The 18,160-nt window shown below is 40.7% G+C and overlaps 1 protein-coding gene across 1 annotated transcript in view; it reads right to left on the bottom strand.

Moving 5' to 3' along the window:
• CEP85L (centrosomal protein 85 like) overlaps positions 1-18,125 on the bottom strand; it is a 123,117-nt gene extending 104,992 nt beyond the window's left edge. Inside the window, exons 1-2 of the mRNA XM_026065979.1 lie at positions 18,064-18,125; positions 1,610-1,771 (exon numbers count right to left, since the gene is read on the bottom strand). Of these exons, the coding sequence (XP_025921764.1) occupies positions 1,610-1,771; positions 18,064-18,118 (217 nt within the window). The 5' untranslated portion in view covers positions 18,119-18,125. The remainder of the gene's footprint in view (positions 1-1,609; positions 1,772-18,063) is intronic.
• Positions 18,126-18,160: the final 35 nt, after the last annotated feature.

Below are 18,160 nucleotides of genomic sequence, written 5' to 3' on the forward strand. Positions count from 1 at the left end.
AAATTAGTGCACAAAATATAGCAATTTTTCCCCTCTTATTTTCTGGTGAGGAACTTCAAAAGCTGCTTGTAAGAACACACTATTAAAAGCGTGCAAATGGACAGAGTTATTAGTTAACTGCTAACACCTTATTAACAAACATGTTTTGAGAGTTACTGTATCAGTCCCCTGCCACCACCATTAACAACAGTCGTTCTGTTCTCCTCTTCAGTCACAATAACATCTGATGAAGAGGTGCTATTTCATTTCCTCTCCTTCCTGCCACCCCTCAAATGGGGAAGCCCTCAAGAAAAAAAAAAAAAAACTTGTTTTTATTCAAATGCTGCATCTTAAAACACTGTTCTACAACACTTGGGTGAGTCAGCTTGTAAATGTATGTATAGTGTCTATGAGAGAGCTTTATTCCACCTTACCTCCCTAAAAAATAATAAGGCTCCCCCACTGAATGATAATTTAACATTTCAGTTCTACATCAAAGAATTCGAGTAAAACCTTTATTTTGCCAGAGTTAGTAAAGGTTTAAAAATGAAAGCAAGCCAAAAGCAAGCTGTGAGGACTCTCCTCCAGAGGTACTTTGCAAATGCCAGATTCAAGGCAACTAGGGTAGAGAGGATTCCCGTATGTGCAAAGGGGTCTGTCTAACAGACTTAACTCTGACAGATTCAGACCTATCTTCGGGAATGCTCAGGCCTCCTATAGATGCTTCCATCTTACACTGATTCAGGGTCCCTTAACACACTTTTACAAATCTCTGCTCTTCCTAATTGCGGCTATTCAGGATTCTTTTTGCAAAAATTACCAAGTATAGAAGGGCCCTGGAGAAAAGCCTACAACAGTCCCACTTTCATTATCTTACTCTTGAAAAAAATCTTACTGGGAAGTTAGGCTGGGAAAAGAAGACAATTTGGAGGCTTATTACTGCCTTGTCTCTTTCTCATTCAGGCTTAATTATTACCACCACTAGCTAAAGGGAGGATGGCAACGTAATGGAGACGCTGCTACCACAGAGGCCAAACCCCTCCCTGACAAGAACAACTTCAAGCAATCGTGACTTCGTCCAAACTGAGTTTTCCCAATCCTTAGACATTGTTTATTTACACTAAAGATCTTTGACTATCTGCCAAATGCCATGCAATAAAATGTAAACATATTTCTCAGCAGAAGTGACAAAGAAATGAGAAGACAATATCCCCCATGTTCTTCCCAGTTCCATGAGTAAGCTTTCTTTGCTGACACATACAGTAAATGCCAGAAAGCTTTGTCCTTTCATCAACTCCCTTAAAGTTTTTCTACTTTTTCCCAATTGTTTATCAAGAGGTCTAGTAAGAGATATTACTTCCCCATACAAATCTGGCACCGCTTGTAATTATCAAAGGATATAACACCAGTACAAGCTTTGAGGCAGAGATGAAAGTTAATGAACACAACTCACACGGAAGAAAATTAATTATCCCTTACCAAAGCAATGACTTGATCCAATCAGGAAAACGTACAACTGCATGCTCTCAGCAGCTTTGGAAAAGTATCAGTATTTTAGGAAACACACCTTTAAGATGTTTTGGATTGTTTCTCTCTCGGAAACACCCAAACTTTAATGACGTCAACTCACCTTCCACACTATCCGAACAGGAGGTACCAATCCCAGTGTCCCCGCTGTCGGAAGCTATACTGTGTCTTCTGACAGGATTGCTTTGACCACTTGACGAAATGTTTATGGACCGCCACAGGGATTCAGTACCAGGTAACCATCCCACTGAGGAATAATCTGAGCCTATAAAGAAGGAAGTCGGAAGTCAGAAGTCCATCATCGTAGGTACAATACAGAAGTCAACAACAAAATATTGGTCAAGTTGAAAACTGAGCTCTGTTTCCTAGTTCAGGCTTGAGTCAGACTCTGCACCAACGTTTCAGAGTTTCTAATTAGAATCCGTTTGTTAGGTGGAAGTTTCTCAACAAATTCCGGTAAGCACATTTTGTTATTTAAAAACATGAACCTTAAACCGTTCTTGCACTTATTTTACCAACTTACTTATCGTATGTTTCCTATCTTAGGACTGATTCTCAGCCCACAGCAGGATTTTGCTTTAGAAGCATATGACTACACACAGAGAGATGAAGGAGTCTGGGGAACAGAAACTAGTTGAAGATTTTGCTATTGAAATACAAACGTAGTCATTTCAAATGACACAAACTACACACTCTAGATAAAATAAATCAAACCAGCAATGAAACAGTGAACAGAAGGATTTTTTTGATAACACTGAAAATTAGTGAATGACTTCAGATACCAGTGTTATCAAAAAATGGACTACCAACTCAAGCAGCACATACTAGCTGCACACAAGCTGTCTTTGTAAGATATCTATTAATCTACTGATTTGTTTCATTCTGGTTATTTTGATTTTTTTTTAATTAACAGGTAAAAGATTCAGTTGTAAAGCACAATTCAGATCAGCAAATAGATCTGCCATTCAAGGATTTTTTGAGATTATGTTACTTATTTTATAATCAAAGAACAAATGAAAGTACATGGACTGCAACTCCAGAGGACCATCAAAATTTTCTATAAATCTGACCATTGTTTACAGGAAGAATACTGATTGCCATATTTGTGCTTCATTCCAGAGAGCCACATTTAAAAAAAAGTTGAAGAAATGCATAGCCTGCGTTTGATTTTATAAATAATGGCACACACGCACGTCCCCTCTAGCAGTTAGCTTTGCGTAACACTTTCAACAGGAAGTGACTCATGAAGAAGTATCAGTTCACATACAGTGTTCTCTTATGCTACACGTGGATATTTTTAGGTCATTTAAACATTTTCAGCAGTGTCCATGMAAAATCATAACAGAATTTGCCTCCACAACAACAGCAGCAGTTCATTGCTAATTTCAGATGGTTTTGTTTCCCATTAAACTAAGTAGTTCAGAAGGATATAAACAACAACAAAATCAAAAAAAAAAAAAATCAAAAAAGTTTGTGCAACACACACACATTTTATATATATACATATATATAAAAAAAAAAGTACTCCATTTAGCAGCCGAATCACTAGATCTACCAGCCAGAGCGAGAACAGCTCCTCAGCAAGCCTCTTCTAAATTGAGGAAAACAATAGGTGCTTCTTTACTGTATGCACTATTTAATTATAACATGACATTTAAGACACACTACTTTCGGTAGGTGGGCTGCTGGAGGCTTTAAGTATGCCTCTGCCATACTATCTCTCATTTGTCTCATTCCCTTTTGTAGTTACCACCTCTTCTTTTCTGTAACACACTTTCCTGTCTTTTCTCATAGCCTTTAGCATCTATCACTCCCTCACCTTCCTTCTATTTCAGCCATCTCTCCTTGTGCAGTGTTCTTTATTCTCTTCTTTATGCTTCTTACTTTTCTCCCCCAAAGTCTCTTGCATGGGCAGCCCCACTCCTAATCATTCCACAGAGCAGCTTTCAGGTCTAAGGGTCAGGTGGCAGAAGATGAAACCAAAGAAACCAGACGTGAAGGCCACTGTCCGTGGCTCACTAGTCACAGCTGGTAAGGAGGCCCGGCCAAGATCCCCAAGAGAACACTACTTGAGGTGCCATTCTTCATATCGTCCTCTCCGTGTCAGCATCTAACATACTGAAAAGTGGTAGCTTCACATACAGTTAGCAGGAAATAGGGATGTTTCTTCATTGTTGTTGTGGAGTTCTCCATCCTTGGGGACATTCAAAACCTGACTAAATATGGTCCTGGACAACCTGCTAATTGACCCTGCTTGAGCAAGGGAGCTTGGACCAGATAATCTCCAGAGGTGCCTTCCAACCTCAACTATTCTGTTATTCTGTGAATGCTGTTTCTGTGCACAATTACATCCAGGGCACCACAGTATTTCCAAATTAACTCAAAGCTTGATTCTTGACCTGGTAGGCCCAAAGAGACAAGTGCTGGTACAGGCGAGTAGCTACCCGCAAATCAGCATGAATTCAGCCGAGGTTATTAGCTTTGGCTTAGCACAGGCCCGCCAGATCCCATCTTGCTCTCCATGGAAGTACTCAAGTCACTCTGCACCACGCTCTGGGCTCTAGAAAGGTCTCTTGCTCAGGCGCTCCCTCTCACTATTCCCTGTGACACACAGCTGGCTGCACACAGCAAGAGCCTCCCACGGCACCATCTCTAGAACACGCTTCCCTTACAGCTGTCCCGTGCACAGAGGTAGGGAGAAGGGGGCTGAAACGGGGTGAATCGGTCTTGCTTCCTTCACTTCCCTGCACTTTCGCTATCGGCAGCTCTTGCCTTTAAAACAGGAATGTCCCAAGCAAGAAAATAGTTGTGAACTGGAACAGGTTCAAAAGCACAGACTGTTTTCCTATTCTAGACATGCCAACAGATCACGCTTGCAGCTGATCCCTCCAAGAAACTCTCTCTCTTAGCCTACCACAAAGTCCTCACAGCAGCTATCTTTTTAAAAATGTGCAACATAATGACACATTCCAGGAGTCTAAACTTTTTACTGTTTCATGGTGCATCTACATCATTATTTTTATTTTATCTTGCTGTCCCATGGTGAATCTGCACATCAAAACACCATTACAAAATGAACTGTCTACATGAAAAAAAAAAAAGGGCTTTTCAAAGCTAGTTTAATCCACTCCCATAAATTACTAAAAAAAAMACYCAACAACAAACAAACAACAAGATACTAGAAACAGACTCATTAAAAATCCCAACAGTAAGTCAAATGCACCCAATTCAAAGTGACAGCAGACCCCTCCCCATCCTCAATGTAGGGTAATATCCAAGTTCTAATCAGAAGACATAATACAGAAAATATAAGACCATATAGGCCTCTTCAGTCCACCTCATTATTTAAAAGTTCATTTACTAGTTTGATTATCTGAAACAGACTTTCAGAGCAAAGTCCTGAAGAACCACCAAACACTATGCACCCTGTATTATCCTCCCCCTCTCCTTTTCAACAGCTCCCTGTAAATATAYAACCTTTCAGGAAGCAAACAGCCTACATTAAACAAACTGAGCACAAGATGGGGAAAAAACGTACAAGGTTCTCCCCGTTGCTCTGCTAGCATACCTGCTTTACCCTGCTGATGGGATCTCAAACCTGCCAATCAACAGCTAGTGCTCATCTGCCCAAAATTCATGATGGGGCAAGAGAAGCAAGCAAAGATCTCTAATAGATACATGTACTGCTAAATTGTACACTACTATTTTGACTATTATCATCCCTTACTGGGTCAGGAAAATCTACTTTTCATGGAAATCAAACAGAAGAGAGAAAGTGTTATCTTACCCAGCCATTATTTCCAACAGCAAACATGACAAATAGCAGATGTTCAGGATCCAAAACAAACCTCAAAGGGGCCTTGTTTATATAGAGTTCACTAAATTCCCATATTTGATCAGTTAAATATACTAATATGATGCTGTGTTTCCAGCTTAAGCATTTAAACCAGATCAGTTAACAAAGTATATAAAGTGCTGGAGGCAGACTATTTATTAAGAGAGAACAGTTGTTGAAATTTCACTCTGCAAAATCATGCATCTTTTTCTGTGTATTACAGAAGGCAGGCAGTCACTGCTGAAAGGGAGACAGTTAGTTAATTTTGGATCATTACCACTTCTAACTTCATTGGCATGCACAGATCTCACATGATCTACACATTCGAAATAATAGCGCCACCATCTTTAGAGGCATTTTAGGAACCAAATATAATGTCCTTGAATGTTAAAACTTTATTTTTTTATATGGCAGCTAACATAATGTTAATCTGTTAATCCACCTAGATGGTGGAAAAAAAAGCAACAGCAAATGACTTAACTGGGTTTCACAGCAGATACAACCTTACTGAAGAACACTCATTTTTCTCTTCTACACCATGATTTTGACACAGATTGTGACCAGAAGTGAATCACCAGAAAGAGACAGTGTAAATTTATACTACAGATGACTCTGAAGGCAAGATCTTATTACAGTACCATCAAAACTGACAACTATGCAAAGCTCTTTCTAGTCACCATGGACGTGACCAGGCTGTACAAGAATAGTTCATGCCATGATGGCACTACAGTCTGCCCAAAGCTCTTTTGAGGACAGAGAGTCAGTATTTCAGCCCAAACACGCTGCCAAAGTCATTCAAGTTCACTCTCACCATCAACAACTTTATTTCAATAAATGAAATTTTCTCCTGACCATACGAAGAGCTATGGGCACCAAGACGGTCCGGAAACATGCCGACCACTTCACAGCCCACCTCAAAGAAAAGATGCGAGATCATTTTCCATGCATAGTCTTACAAGACACTTTTTCTTAATCCAAAGATCACCCAAACACATCAAAAAGGCTGTGACATGAAGTCATGTCAGAAGACACCAATGCACTTTCACTGAGAAAGCTCAAACACCTCCCTCTCCAATCTAAACAGAACTTTCATCCAAAAGAATCACTCTCTACAAAAGAAACAAAACAAAACATATCTTTCGAATAGCAGCCTGTTACCAAACACAAATTTCCTAAAATAAAAAAGGCAATCCCATTAATTCTACACCTGATTATAACATATTGCTCTAAAACAGAACTTGCATGGGGGGTGGGGGAGGAGGAGAGAGGGGGAAACAAACAAACAAACAAAACCCAGAACAATGAGTCCTTACACTGGAAGATGTTCATAAGATAATATTTAGAAAGAAGTCCCTCCATTTTCATCCCATTCCTCCACTCCTACTCAAACAGTCCCCTTGTGTTGTTATACTTACACAAAGCAAGCTTCCAATACACACTGAAGGAATCTTGACCATACCAGAGTGAGCACAAATCTTACTGTACAGGTCCATAAATAATGCAATAACTGCTCCGCAGAAAAGAACTATCAAAATCCACAGACCTAGACATGTTCTTTACATCCTTCATTCAAAGCAAACATATCCACAAAAAGTATACAGACAAGGAAAAATTAAATAAATAACCACTATAGACAAAGACAAATTCAGACAATCAAGGGCAAGACACCCAGTTACCTATGGAAAACAGTTGTTCATGAAACAGCTGATCAATCTCTGACGTTTTGGTCCTTGCCCTTGGGGAAAAAAATAAATACATCTTAACTAAAATTCATCATTCTAGTGGGCTAACCATTGAGGACTCAAGTTTAAGTTATGAATTTTATGCCCAGTTGCAGTTTTCTCCACACTCCATTCTCAATGGACCTTTAAAGTTTTACAGGCAGTTAAGTCTCTCTTCTGCACTCTCTCTGTCCCAYAGGGCTAAGTAACCACACATCTTCCTAAAAAGAAAGGTCTACAAGCACAAAGGGACTCTCACTCAACTGTTCGTTGTATTCTAGGAATAAAAAGTGCAAACAGAAGTTTAAAACAATAAACTTATTTCAGTTGGAAAATGTTCACATTTACTTATCATAGCTACAAGATCATTATTGCTGAAAGGTTGGAGAAAACCTCAGTTCATGTCTGGTGCATGGCAAGTCTTTGCCAATAAGTACTCTATTTTTTCCACTGCTGGAAAGAACACACAAAAAGAGAGAAAGGGAAAAGGGGGCGGGGGAGTTTAAAATGGGGGGAGGGGGGAGGTTGGTAGTCTTTATAATGATGCAACAACAGTCTCCTTCAAAGAGCAAGCAAGAGAAGCTGGATTCATGACACAATACAATAAACCATGCACAGAAACATTCCTTGCAGATACAGGCAAAACCAAGAATTATGTGGACATATAAATCTTCTCAGAAATATTTTTTTAAAAATTGGCATCCCAACCCTGACACCCAGACAAATATTTCCTAGGCACATTTCATCTCTATGACCCTTCTGCAAAATAAATTACAGCTTTTATTAACACAAACATCCAAAACAAGTTTGAAGTCTACAATGCAACCTCTTCTCTCCAAAATCCTGTTTTCAGATCTGCGGCTAAGATAAGCAGTACACTGGTAAGAAAGGATTGCCAGTGTTTTCAGAGAAGACGGCCAGATGACAAATTCAGGACCCTTTCCACAGACACCCTGGAGGTGGTGGAAGCTCCTGGCTCCACCAGCTGGCCATGAACGGAGGTACCAGAGGCCCCACACCCTGCTCTCACATGAAATGTGTAGGAAGATGAAACTGCTTAATCTAAGTGTGAAAATGAGCAGGACTAAGTGAGATGAAATGACAGCCCTAACTGCTGAATTTAGATATTTCAGTTTCTCAAAAGCACTTTACAAGGTCATGTAGATGAGTTATGATTCATCCTGAGGACTCATGCCCTTACTAGTGTGCTTTCTTTACAGAGCTTGCAAGATATTTAACTAGGTTTTTCTAGCTTTTCATTCAGAAATTGATTAAAGCAATCATAAACATGAAGAAAGATAAAAACATACATATATTGAGGGAAGCTTTTAAGGAGAAGAATACTGAAAGAGAGGTCTTTACCTGCATTTTCACTCATGCAGCCTGAAAATATACTACCAGATAAAGGACCATACTTGTATTCTGTCCTGTTCATTTGTAAAAGAATTCATCTGTCGGTGTCATTCTCCTTTAGCACTGTGTTCAACTATGAAAGACCAGCCCAAATTACAAACAAAGGGACAGAGATAAAAACATCATAAAAAAAATATAGAGGGGAAAAACGAAAGTAGAAGAAAGAAACCCAAAGAAGAAAATCCTCAAAGTACAATCCTCAAAGTAAACACAGTCCTGAGTGGCAGTATCAATTAAGATAACTTGATTAGGGTGGTATTTTAAGGAATATAAACCTCATACTCTAATTTCTTATAAGAGTTAAATTTTAATTGGATTGTGTCACCAAATCTCTAGTTTTATTTTGTCTCTAGAACTCCTTAATGAAGTTAAACCTTTTTTCCACAGAAATGGCTAACTGTACAATCCCTCTTCACAGATAATTATAGCTCTAAAAACTTTGTCATACATACAAAATAGTATCTCATTGTGAGCTCTCAAAAGTTACAAATATAATGTTTTGGCTTTGTTTTCAATGCAGCACTAGCTCAAGGCAGAGATTTCTATGACTTTATAAATGTATATGGCACTGCATAAAACTATGCCAACAAGTTACAAGGTCTCTGATGCAGGCAAGTATCCAATCTAGAAGGAAGGAGCAGAACTAAGAAGAATAAATTAGGCAATTTGACAGATGAGCTTTAGAGAATCTTGCCATGGTAGTTAACAACAATTACGTAGCTCACTCTGTTAAATCTACATGCAAGAGCCAACAGAGAGCAAGAGGTGCCCATCTCTGCCTTTCCATCAGAGTACAGCCGATTAGCTTATGCCACCAACAAAAATAGCGTGTGAGCCGAGAATGCTGTCTGACATTACAGCTAATCCCATCTAATGGTTAGCTGCTATGCGAAGGCTGGTCGCCTTTCCCAGCCATGTGTTACTGTTGCTTTCCTTGCACAAGCATTACCACTCTGACCCCACAGAAAGTGGTTCAGGCACAAAACTACCCCCACTTACAAAAAAGCCTTCTGCTAATTTCATTTCCTAAATTGCCTCAGCAAGGGGCCAGACTAGAAGCTGTGCCAAGGAGTACAGCATCACTTCTGATAGCCAGCAGCAGCTCGCTAATGAATAGGCTTATCCCTACTGTCAAATTGAACATCAAGATGCAGATTCTGAACTGCAACAAGATAGGCATAAATATACCTTTCTTTCTCCTGGCTTCACTGTGAAGGACAAAATCTGTTCAACTAGCAGAAAGCTGTGTTCAACACAGCATCTTGTTAGCTAAAAATGTAGCAAAAACCTCAGCTTGACACAGTATGTAAATGACTCCAGGACTCAATCTCTCAGGTTTCCAGTCCATAAAGTATGCAAAACAATGACTCAAATTCATAACACACTTTATAACTTCTATACAGACACCACTTAACTGTATTCATTTAATATCAACCCAGCAATAAAATTCCTACCATTGCCAGGGAAGGCAGGGAGTTGCTTTCATCACTGACAGCAGCAGGACCAGGAATTCAGTTCAATTGCTGATAGCACTCCTGTCAGTTTTCCTCTTGCAGATAAAGTCCATTTGCATAAAGCAGAACTTCAAAATAAAAACTACAGATGTTTCTCATTTCAGGTTTGGCACACAGACTACATATATTACCTCATGCCTGCTAYGCTGGCTCGCCTCTTTGTCTTCGTACTCACTGCACTATTCACCCCACAGAAACACAAAATGACGTCCTCAGCTTCCATTCACTTCTGTACAGTAACTGCAGGCGGAAAGCCTACCTTTTAAACGTGGGAAGTTCATCACTTACAGTGCAAAGAGGGAATTGCCTAGGAAAATAAACACATTAAATTATGCTTAAAGGTAGTACAAACTTCGAACAGCAAGCCCTCAGGACATGGAGTCAGCTCCTGGAGTCTATTAAAGAGTTGTACATTGGAGGTAAACAGCTGAATCCTTTTCCTATTTAAAAAAAAATGCTGATGATCCCAAATTATCATCTATATTTAACCCCCTCTTGGGGTTTAGCTTTATCAGTGGTTCAAAACTGCGATCAGGTAAGTTTTCTCCAAATTCTTGTCATTCCAACATTTTTCTTCCAGAATTAGCTTTGTCCTTCCTCTTTCTGTTTAAACAGCTAATTCCATCTCCTCTACGCACGGGGAAAAGTGAAGTAATCACAGCTGCTACAAGAAGTAAAAAATCTTCAGTGGTTTTATGCAGTTCCCACGCTTACCAAAATGGACCAAGTAAAGAACTCTAGCATCCTGATTTTTTCCAAAAACAGCATTAACATTTCCCTTCTCCTTGTAATCAGATCTAAAGATATCCTTGACACAATAAAAGGTGAAGACAGACACTAAAAAAAAAAAAAAAAAAAATCGTATCACTGAAACATTTTGCTCAAACATAACAGTGACAGAATTTTTCCATCATTTCTCAGAAAGGTCTAATGTGTATTAGATGTGCACCACAGGCTCTACTTTAATATGGATGTACCACAGACAGACAGAGCCTTCAGGCTACATTAAAACATCTCTTATAGAATCATGTACAAAACATAAGAGAGTTCCCACATTGTTACAGTTGGGTTAAAAGGATGACATTCTGACTTCACTTAAGTCATTAGGAGATTTTCTTTACAATGCTTATGCCACAGGGCACAACTTCTCTCTAAGTTTAACTTCTCTCTATTTAAGAGTTCTTCCTCCCATCAACACCTACTCAATATAAGCAAGGAGGACACTCTGGAATTTAAAAAAAAGAAAGAGCAGTATTAAATATGTATATTCCTCACACTTTATCCCACCCCACCCTACCTAGGATACTTCCAGCCAAAAACAGTAATTTAAGTGTTTCCGTCTACACAACTGCAATCAAATTTGATGTAAAACCTATCATTATGACCATTCTACTGCCCTTGTTTAATCAATACAGTATTTAGGATGATGAAGAACAGAAGGAAATTAAGATCACAGCTGTAAGCTTCGTTTTCCATAAAAGCTCTAGCAAAAGTGATAAAGTATTAAATAACGGTATTTTCAATGCCTTTTAGTGTTTCTATCTAGGTCACTATTCCCCTAGTTTGTTTTCTCATTACCCACAGAACCATCTAACTTTTCATCAGTATTAGTCACAGAATTTCTGTATGAAGCCTCATGCATTAACTCTCAACTATAAGAGAATCTGAAAAGGTTCAGAATTGCCAACACATATGAATAACTTTGCTGCAGAGTAGGCATTCAGGAGGAGATACCATTTTTTAAAGAAAGAAGGATTTGAAATAAAGTCTTATTTATTCTGAACATTTTAGAAAGTTGCAACTCTCCACACCATCTGGAAACTATGCTACAAAAGGAATAAAGCAGATATTAGAAACATAAGGATACCTTATAAGGAATCTCAGACCTGACTCCAGAAGGATTCAAGAATGTTCCAAGAATGTTTCTTGTCTGAATACTACACCATGGGTCTCTAACATATGAGGAAGTTGAAAGTCAGAATAATCTCATCTGCTGTAAGCCTTTTTTAGGTATTTTAATTAAAAACGATTCAATACAACTTTTCCTTTGGTTGTGACACTAGCTGCATCTCAGTTAATACACTGTCCTTCATCAGCAAAGACTGTTTGAGTTCATCTCGCCCTGCCTCTCCTGCCATCATCCATTACCCTGGGCCAGTTTCAGTCTGCATGTTAGTCCACTAATAGGTGGAAGCTGCACTGTCCAGTGGAATTAGCGTCACTTTTTCCTGATCCTCTCTCACTCTTCCTTGGCCTTCACGGATAAGTCTGAAGATTAAATACATACTTCCTGAAGTCATCAGCAGTACTGCAGTGATGAAGCAAGACTCTGCTAGATTTTTCCACTGTCTGTTAGCAGACTTAACAGCTAGCCCATTTGACACCAGGTATTCTGCACCCGCCTGACACCAGTGCAAACACTTTCTGCTGCAAAGGCTCACGCTGGGGTCAGACAACTGTAAACTCCCTCTTTTTTATTCTTTATTTAGCATTAGTATTCTGCTGGCCTAGCTCCCCAAATCAGCTTGCCATAAGGTTGAACAAGTGCCAGAGCTGACACATGGGAAGCAGCAAGGATCTGAGAGCAGAGGTTCCCAGAGGGGCAGCTACCCATTAGATTATCCTAGCTGCAAGATGAAATCATGCCCCACAATTCATACACATACAACCCTTTCAGGCAAAGGGAAGTGTTTATCCTTCGCATTTTCTCACATTACCAGGATATTATACCTTGCAAGAAAAAAAATTCTCAGCACTTGCCCTTCTTTCATTTGCATTTCTGCCTCCTTTTACAGTGGCCATTCAATTCTCAAAAACCAGCAAAGACCACTGGGGAACCAGAATGGAAAGATGCAGTGCCACTAGTGACAGGGCTGGCTGTGGAAGAATAACTCGCTTGAGCACAGCTGTGCGGTCAAGAGGATGTTCAAGCCCAGGACAGCAAAGCCAGATATTTTGGCCTGGGGAACATTAGCAGACTTGCGGACAATTCCACGGGAGTCAGCAATTTCAGGATGAATGAGAGAAGAGTCAGCAGTAATACAAACCTAAGCATACTTGTGAGCATATCTGCRCAAGTTATTCCCTCATATGGGTTCTCATCTCCAACTGTACACCTCTAGTGGTCTGTAGTGTCCGGTGTACACATTCTGAATCGCCTCAACTCTTTCTGGAGAGCAAGAAACTCCAAAGTGGGAGGCTAAGACAGAAACGAGATTCTTAGTATAATTTAATATACCTTTCCATGCTTTTGTTAGTGTTAGCAGAAATAAATTTCAGGGCTACTTATAGTATTATTCCAGGTCTACCAAAAGAAATATTCAAAACAAAAAGGCCTTCTTCTCCAGAAGTCAATGAGAAAGCCTCTTTCTCAATCACATAGCAAATACACTGAACATATTTTAAAGATAATTACAATCACAGTGAGTCTGTTTTATTGTCAGTGCAAGTTTTCAAGACACATTTGTGCATCAGATATAACTTAAAGATAGAACCGAGCAAGTTGGCACTTTGTTAGCCAAAAATGAAGAGCACAGGAATTGACAATTAGTTTAACTAATCCACTACTAAACGTCAGGCAATTTATATGATAAAAAAGCATCCAAAGAATATGAAAGGCAGAACAGCTGATACTGAACACACGTGCATTCCCTCTTTCCCTTAACTAACCTGTCTACAACAAACCGGCTTTGCTTCCAACAACAGCAGATGACCGTCTCCTGCTACAACCTCAGTTCATTCAAGAACCGTTTGATCTAGGAGACTTTCAACTGCTCTTCCTACCAGCATGCCTTGTTACTGTATTTGACAACTTGTCCACACTTTAAAAGGCACGGGTCCTTTAAAAGTTATTAAGTGCCTCTTGCTAAAGTTTTAGCATAAATAACTCTAACTGTAACAAACAGTAGTCTGTGGACATAAATCCTAACTGCTATTCCGAGAAACTACAGTTTCTCTTACCCAAAACAGCACTTCCTTCACCACCATCTCCTAAGATGGCTCAGGGCCACCTTTTACTATATAACTTCCTCTGTACAACTAAGTTAATTACTACTCTCTAATAAATTTTTTTAAAACATACAACTGCAGAAACCAGCAGTCTGTAGTTCAGTCAGTAAACCTTTATCATACAGTTACTATGCAAGAGATCAGAACTTCTGCTATCCCCTAAGAACAATGTAATGCACTCCTATATCTTTATAGTTTGAAAAATCTACCACTTATTTGTAGCTAAACAGTCAAGACATCCATGTTTTGTATACATTAAATGAGCAGATGCTGTATCATTAAAAATTACTTGCCTGGAGGGAGGGAAAAAAGAAAAAGACATTGTTTTGAAGGGATATAAGTAACTCCTATCAATTACCATTCAAACACAGACTACCATTTCACTTCATCATGGTCTGTGAAAGACAGCAAAGGCCATTTTAGCCTCTGGTCTTGTAACTGGAACATTAAATTTTTAAGCTCAGGTGATCAATCTTTACAATGTACTATATATACACACACACACATATATACGTATACACATACATTTATTACTGGTAAACAGACTATTTGAAGTGCATCTGTGGCGACGCTAGCTCACCATTTATCGCCMAACCTGCAAAGATAAGCCTGCCTTCTCGGAAGTTGAGAGGACTATCACATCTTCGCCCGCAGGTTTCCAGGACCAGACCACTAACGCTCGCTACAGGAATTAAGCCATTGGAGCCTGCCCCCCCTGCTCCCCACCCCCCCACTGCTGTGTTACAAAGGTGCCTACGAATGCCATGGTGCTCCGCGCCGCGCGGCCTCGTTGTCGGCAACATCTCCATTGTGATGGTGCCGAGTCATCTGTGACGCTCGCATAGGCCACACTCACTCTCGGAAGGCTCAAGCCTGTTCCTGGGATTTGCCATACAAACAAGTGGCATCCCCAGGTTCCTATGAGCCAAGATACGAGCTCAACTATTTTTACAGAGCGTCAATCCCACCCTCTCGAGCACCTTATTTCATTTTTTGACTTTTATTAAATCAAATCTTCCTTTTGTCATCTAAATAGCTATCACCACCGTATTTCAGTAACGGCCAAGTACTGGCAGTGTTGGTCACTGAAGGTAAGTTTGACCAAGGGTGGTGCAGTTCACTCAAAGTAATAAGTACTTGCTATTTCATTTTAAACACTGTTTGTTTCACTTTCCATAGGTGTCTGTTGAACACACACGGTCTAAGTGCCTGACTGCATCCCCCAGAGGAACAACATGTCTAGATGAACGCTTTCACAGCCTTAAAAAGAGTTATTAACCAACCATATGCTTCAAAGGATAGTCTAGACGGGGAAGCAAAGGGCTTGAAACCCTGCATGTCCTTCACCACAGTTACTTAAACTCCTGCAGCACAGTTTATCCCTCCACAAAGATCTATTAGTGGAAATCTGATAATTCACCAATATAAGCAGTTACAGAATTCTTCCGTAGGCACCTAGGTTTGCAAATTGTGAGATTTTCAACAAAAACAAGACAGACTATTAGCCACCTATGTACTGTACTGAAAAACATCCGTATCTATGAATGACTAACATATGACTAGCAAACTATAATGCTTTTCACCAATAAACACAGTTCAACAAGAACAAATACAGTCACTAACTGTTACGCTCCTGCACCAATACTTAAAAGACAAAGCAATTAGGATCCATACCAGCCACCCGCTGTTACATAATTGAACATATTCTGTCAGAAGAAAAATACCTCGAGCTTCAAAAATAAATGCTTCAACTTCTGCTTCCTAGTAGGTCAGCACTGTCCTGTGACTAAATACTTTTCCCATGGACAACTTCTATTCCAAAAAAGAAGATCTAAGCTGGCAATAACAGCAAAGAAACTTGGTAGCCATCACCCTTTCATCAGAACATTTGTATGCAGCCTACCACCTTCTTGTTTAGAGCAGTGTGGTGCATAGAGAAACACTCAGCAACTTGACTATTTCAAAATAAACAYGGGTGAAGGAAGGGACTACTGTGTTGGAATTTATAATGCAGAAATCAAATCTCAAGGTTAAACTTCATCTTTATCTACTTGCTCTCTAATCAAACACTAGCTTTTGCTTGTCTATCTTATCTCAAATTGAATGTTAATCTATGAAAGCTTTGCTACTTTACAGTACTTCTTCGATCTAACTCATATAGATAAGTGCATTTTAAACTTATTAACTCTGAGTATTTAAGGGGAAGGAGGGATAGGGGGAGAAAGAAAAACAAGCAAAGTAATATCTCAAATCTTACAGCCAACTTTGAGAAATAAATTCCAGCTAACAAGCACAACACACATCCAGTAACAGACTGAATTAGGACTGCTGACAAATTCAACGCAGTACCAGAACACTTGATTTGACCCCCAAACAAAACCAAGACAGTAATGAATGGCCCAAAGTTTTCTGAAACAGAAGTAAAAATGAGCATCAATCTCTGCAACAGTCTGAAGACAGCGAATGCAACAACCATTGCGTACATGTCTGCACACATGTGTATATATATTATAATATTTTTGCTTCAAACAAAAATAATCAGGAATCAAACATTCCACATTCCTGCAATTTCCATCATATTCACTAAAACATGCAACATCTTTGTGAGTTGTAGCACAAAGTTAACGCTTCCTGTAAAACACTGAAGAGTTACATTAAAAGACAAAAAACAAACAAAAAACCTACTTCAGCCAGGCAAACTTTACATGTGTTAACCACAGAAATTAATAACTTAATAATAGTAAAGAAAAAAGGAACAATGTCTTCTTTCACATTATAGGGAACGAACATYAGACCGTTTGTGGAGATTCAGGCAGCTGCTGAGAGTGTCCTAGCAGCTCTTGTATCTGCAAGAAAAACCCTGTCAGCCTAGAGCAAAACAATCCTTCCATTTAAATATCAACTAACTGCACACACATCATGCAGCCATTATTCTGCAATTCCAAAATTAAAGCATTAGTTTGAATTTCTGGAAGAGCACAAGAGATTTATTCCAACAGCGCTACTTTGGACTTGTGACTGCGTAGCCAAACCACATAAGTCAAGATCACAAAATATTCGCAGGATCTCTGCCAGAGTAAAGCAGGTGAATTTAGTTCATAAATCTTACAAATCCTGAAAAAGGCACCCAAAAAAGTTAGCACCTGGTCTCACCTGGACAAAAGCGATGCTTGTACCTGTCTGCAATCAATTCACTTATTTTATTCTCCTAACTGAGAAGATGCCACATTTGACAGCCTTTACGGCTGAAAATTATCCTGTCTGTAAGCATTGCCTTCCCTGTGAGAACCTAACTCCAAACATAAAATTTAAAAATACGTATCCCTGCCAAACTGCAGGAGCCAGAGCTTAACTAGCCCAGAGACAGACAGAAAAACGACGCGAAAAATCAGACGCGGGCAAGCTCTCAGACTACCAAAGTCTGTCGCGGTCTCAAATTAAGCCAAGAAGCACGGGCAAAGGGAAGCGTGTCTCCTGCTCGGACCCCCGGTTCAAGGCTACGCTCACGAAACCAAAAATTCAAAAAAAATAAATAAATAAAGGAAAACCAAAAAAAAAGGAGCAGGAGCAGGGGAAGGAAGGAAACGGGTTATGCGGGCAGGCTCGGCTCTCCCCACGGGCTCTCCGTCCGGCCAGGTAACGCACGAGAGGTGCGAAGCGGCCGCCGCGCACCGGCGGCGCCGCGGGCCGGGAGCCGCCTCACGGGGACGCGCCGGGGCCCCGCGCCCGCCGCCCCCCGCCGCGGCCATGCGCCGGCCCCGCTCCTCCTGCGAGAGAGATTTAGCCACAGATGAAGCGGGGGGGGAGGGGGAAAGGGACTATTCTGGGTTATTACGGCCGGCCCTAACGGCAGCCGCAGCCCAGCGGCACTGACCGGACAGCGCCGCCCGCCACGTCCCCTCAGAACGCCCAGGCGGCAACGGCCGCGGCCGCTCGCTGGGGCGGCGGCCCYGGGCTGGGGGAAGCGCCGCCGAGGCGGCTCAGCGAGGGCTCCCGCCCCAGGAGCGCCCAGTGGCGGAGGAACCGCGCCGGGCAGGGGGAGGGGAGGCGGCCCAGGGCTCCTTACCCGCCTTGTAGCTGCGCAAGCCGCCGCCGAGCTCCGGGTGCAGCCCGCCCCACATGGTGCTGCGCCGCCCTCCGCGGCGCAGGGGCGGCCGGGCTGT

This window comes from Apteryx rowi, unplaced genomic scaffold (assembly GCF_003343035.1).
Source record: "Apteryx rowi isolate R43461 unplaced genomic scaffold, aptRow1 scaffold_235, whole genome shotgun sequence".
Classification (NCBI taxonomy): Eukaryota; Metazoa; Chordata; class Aves; order Apterygiformes; family Apterygidae; genus Apteryx; species Apteryx rowi.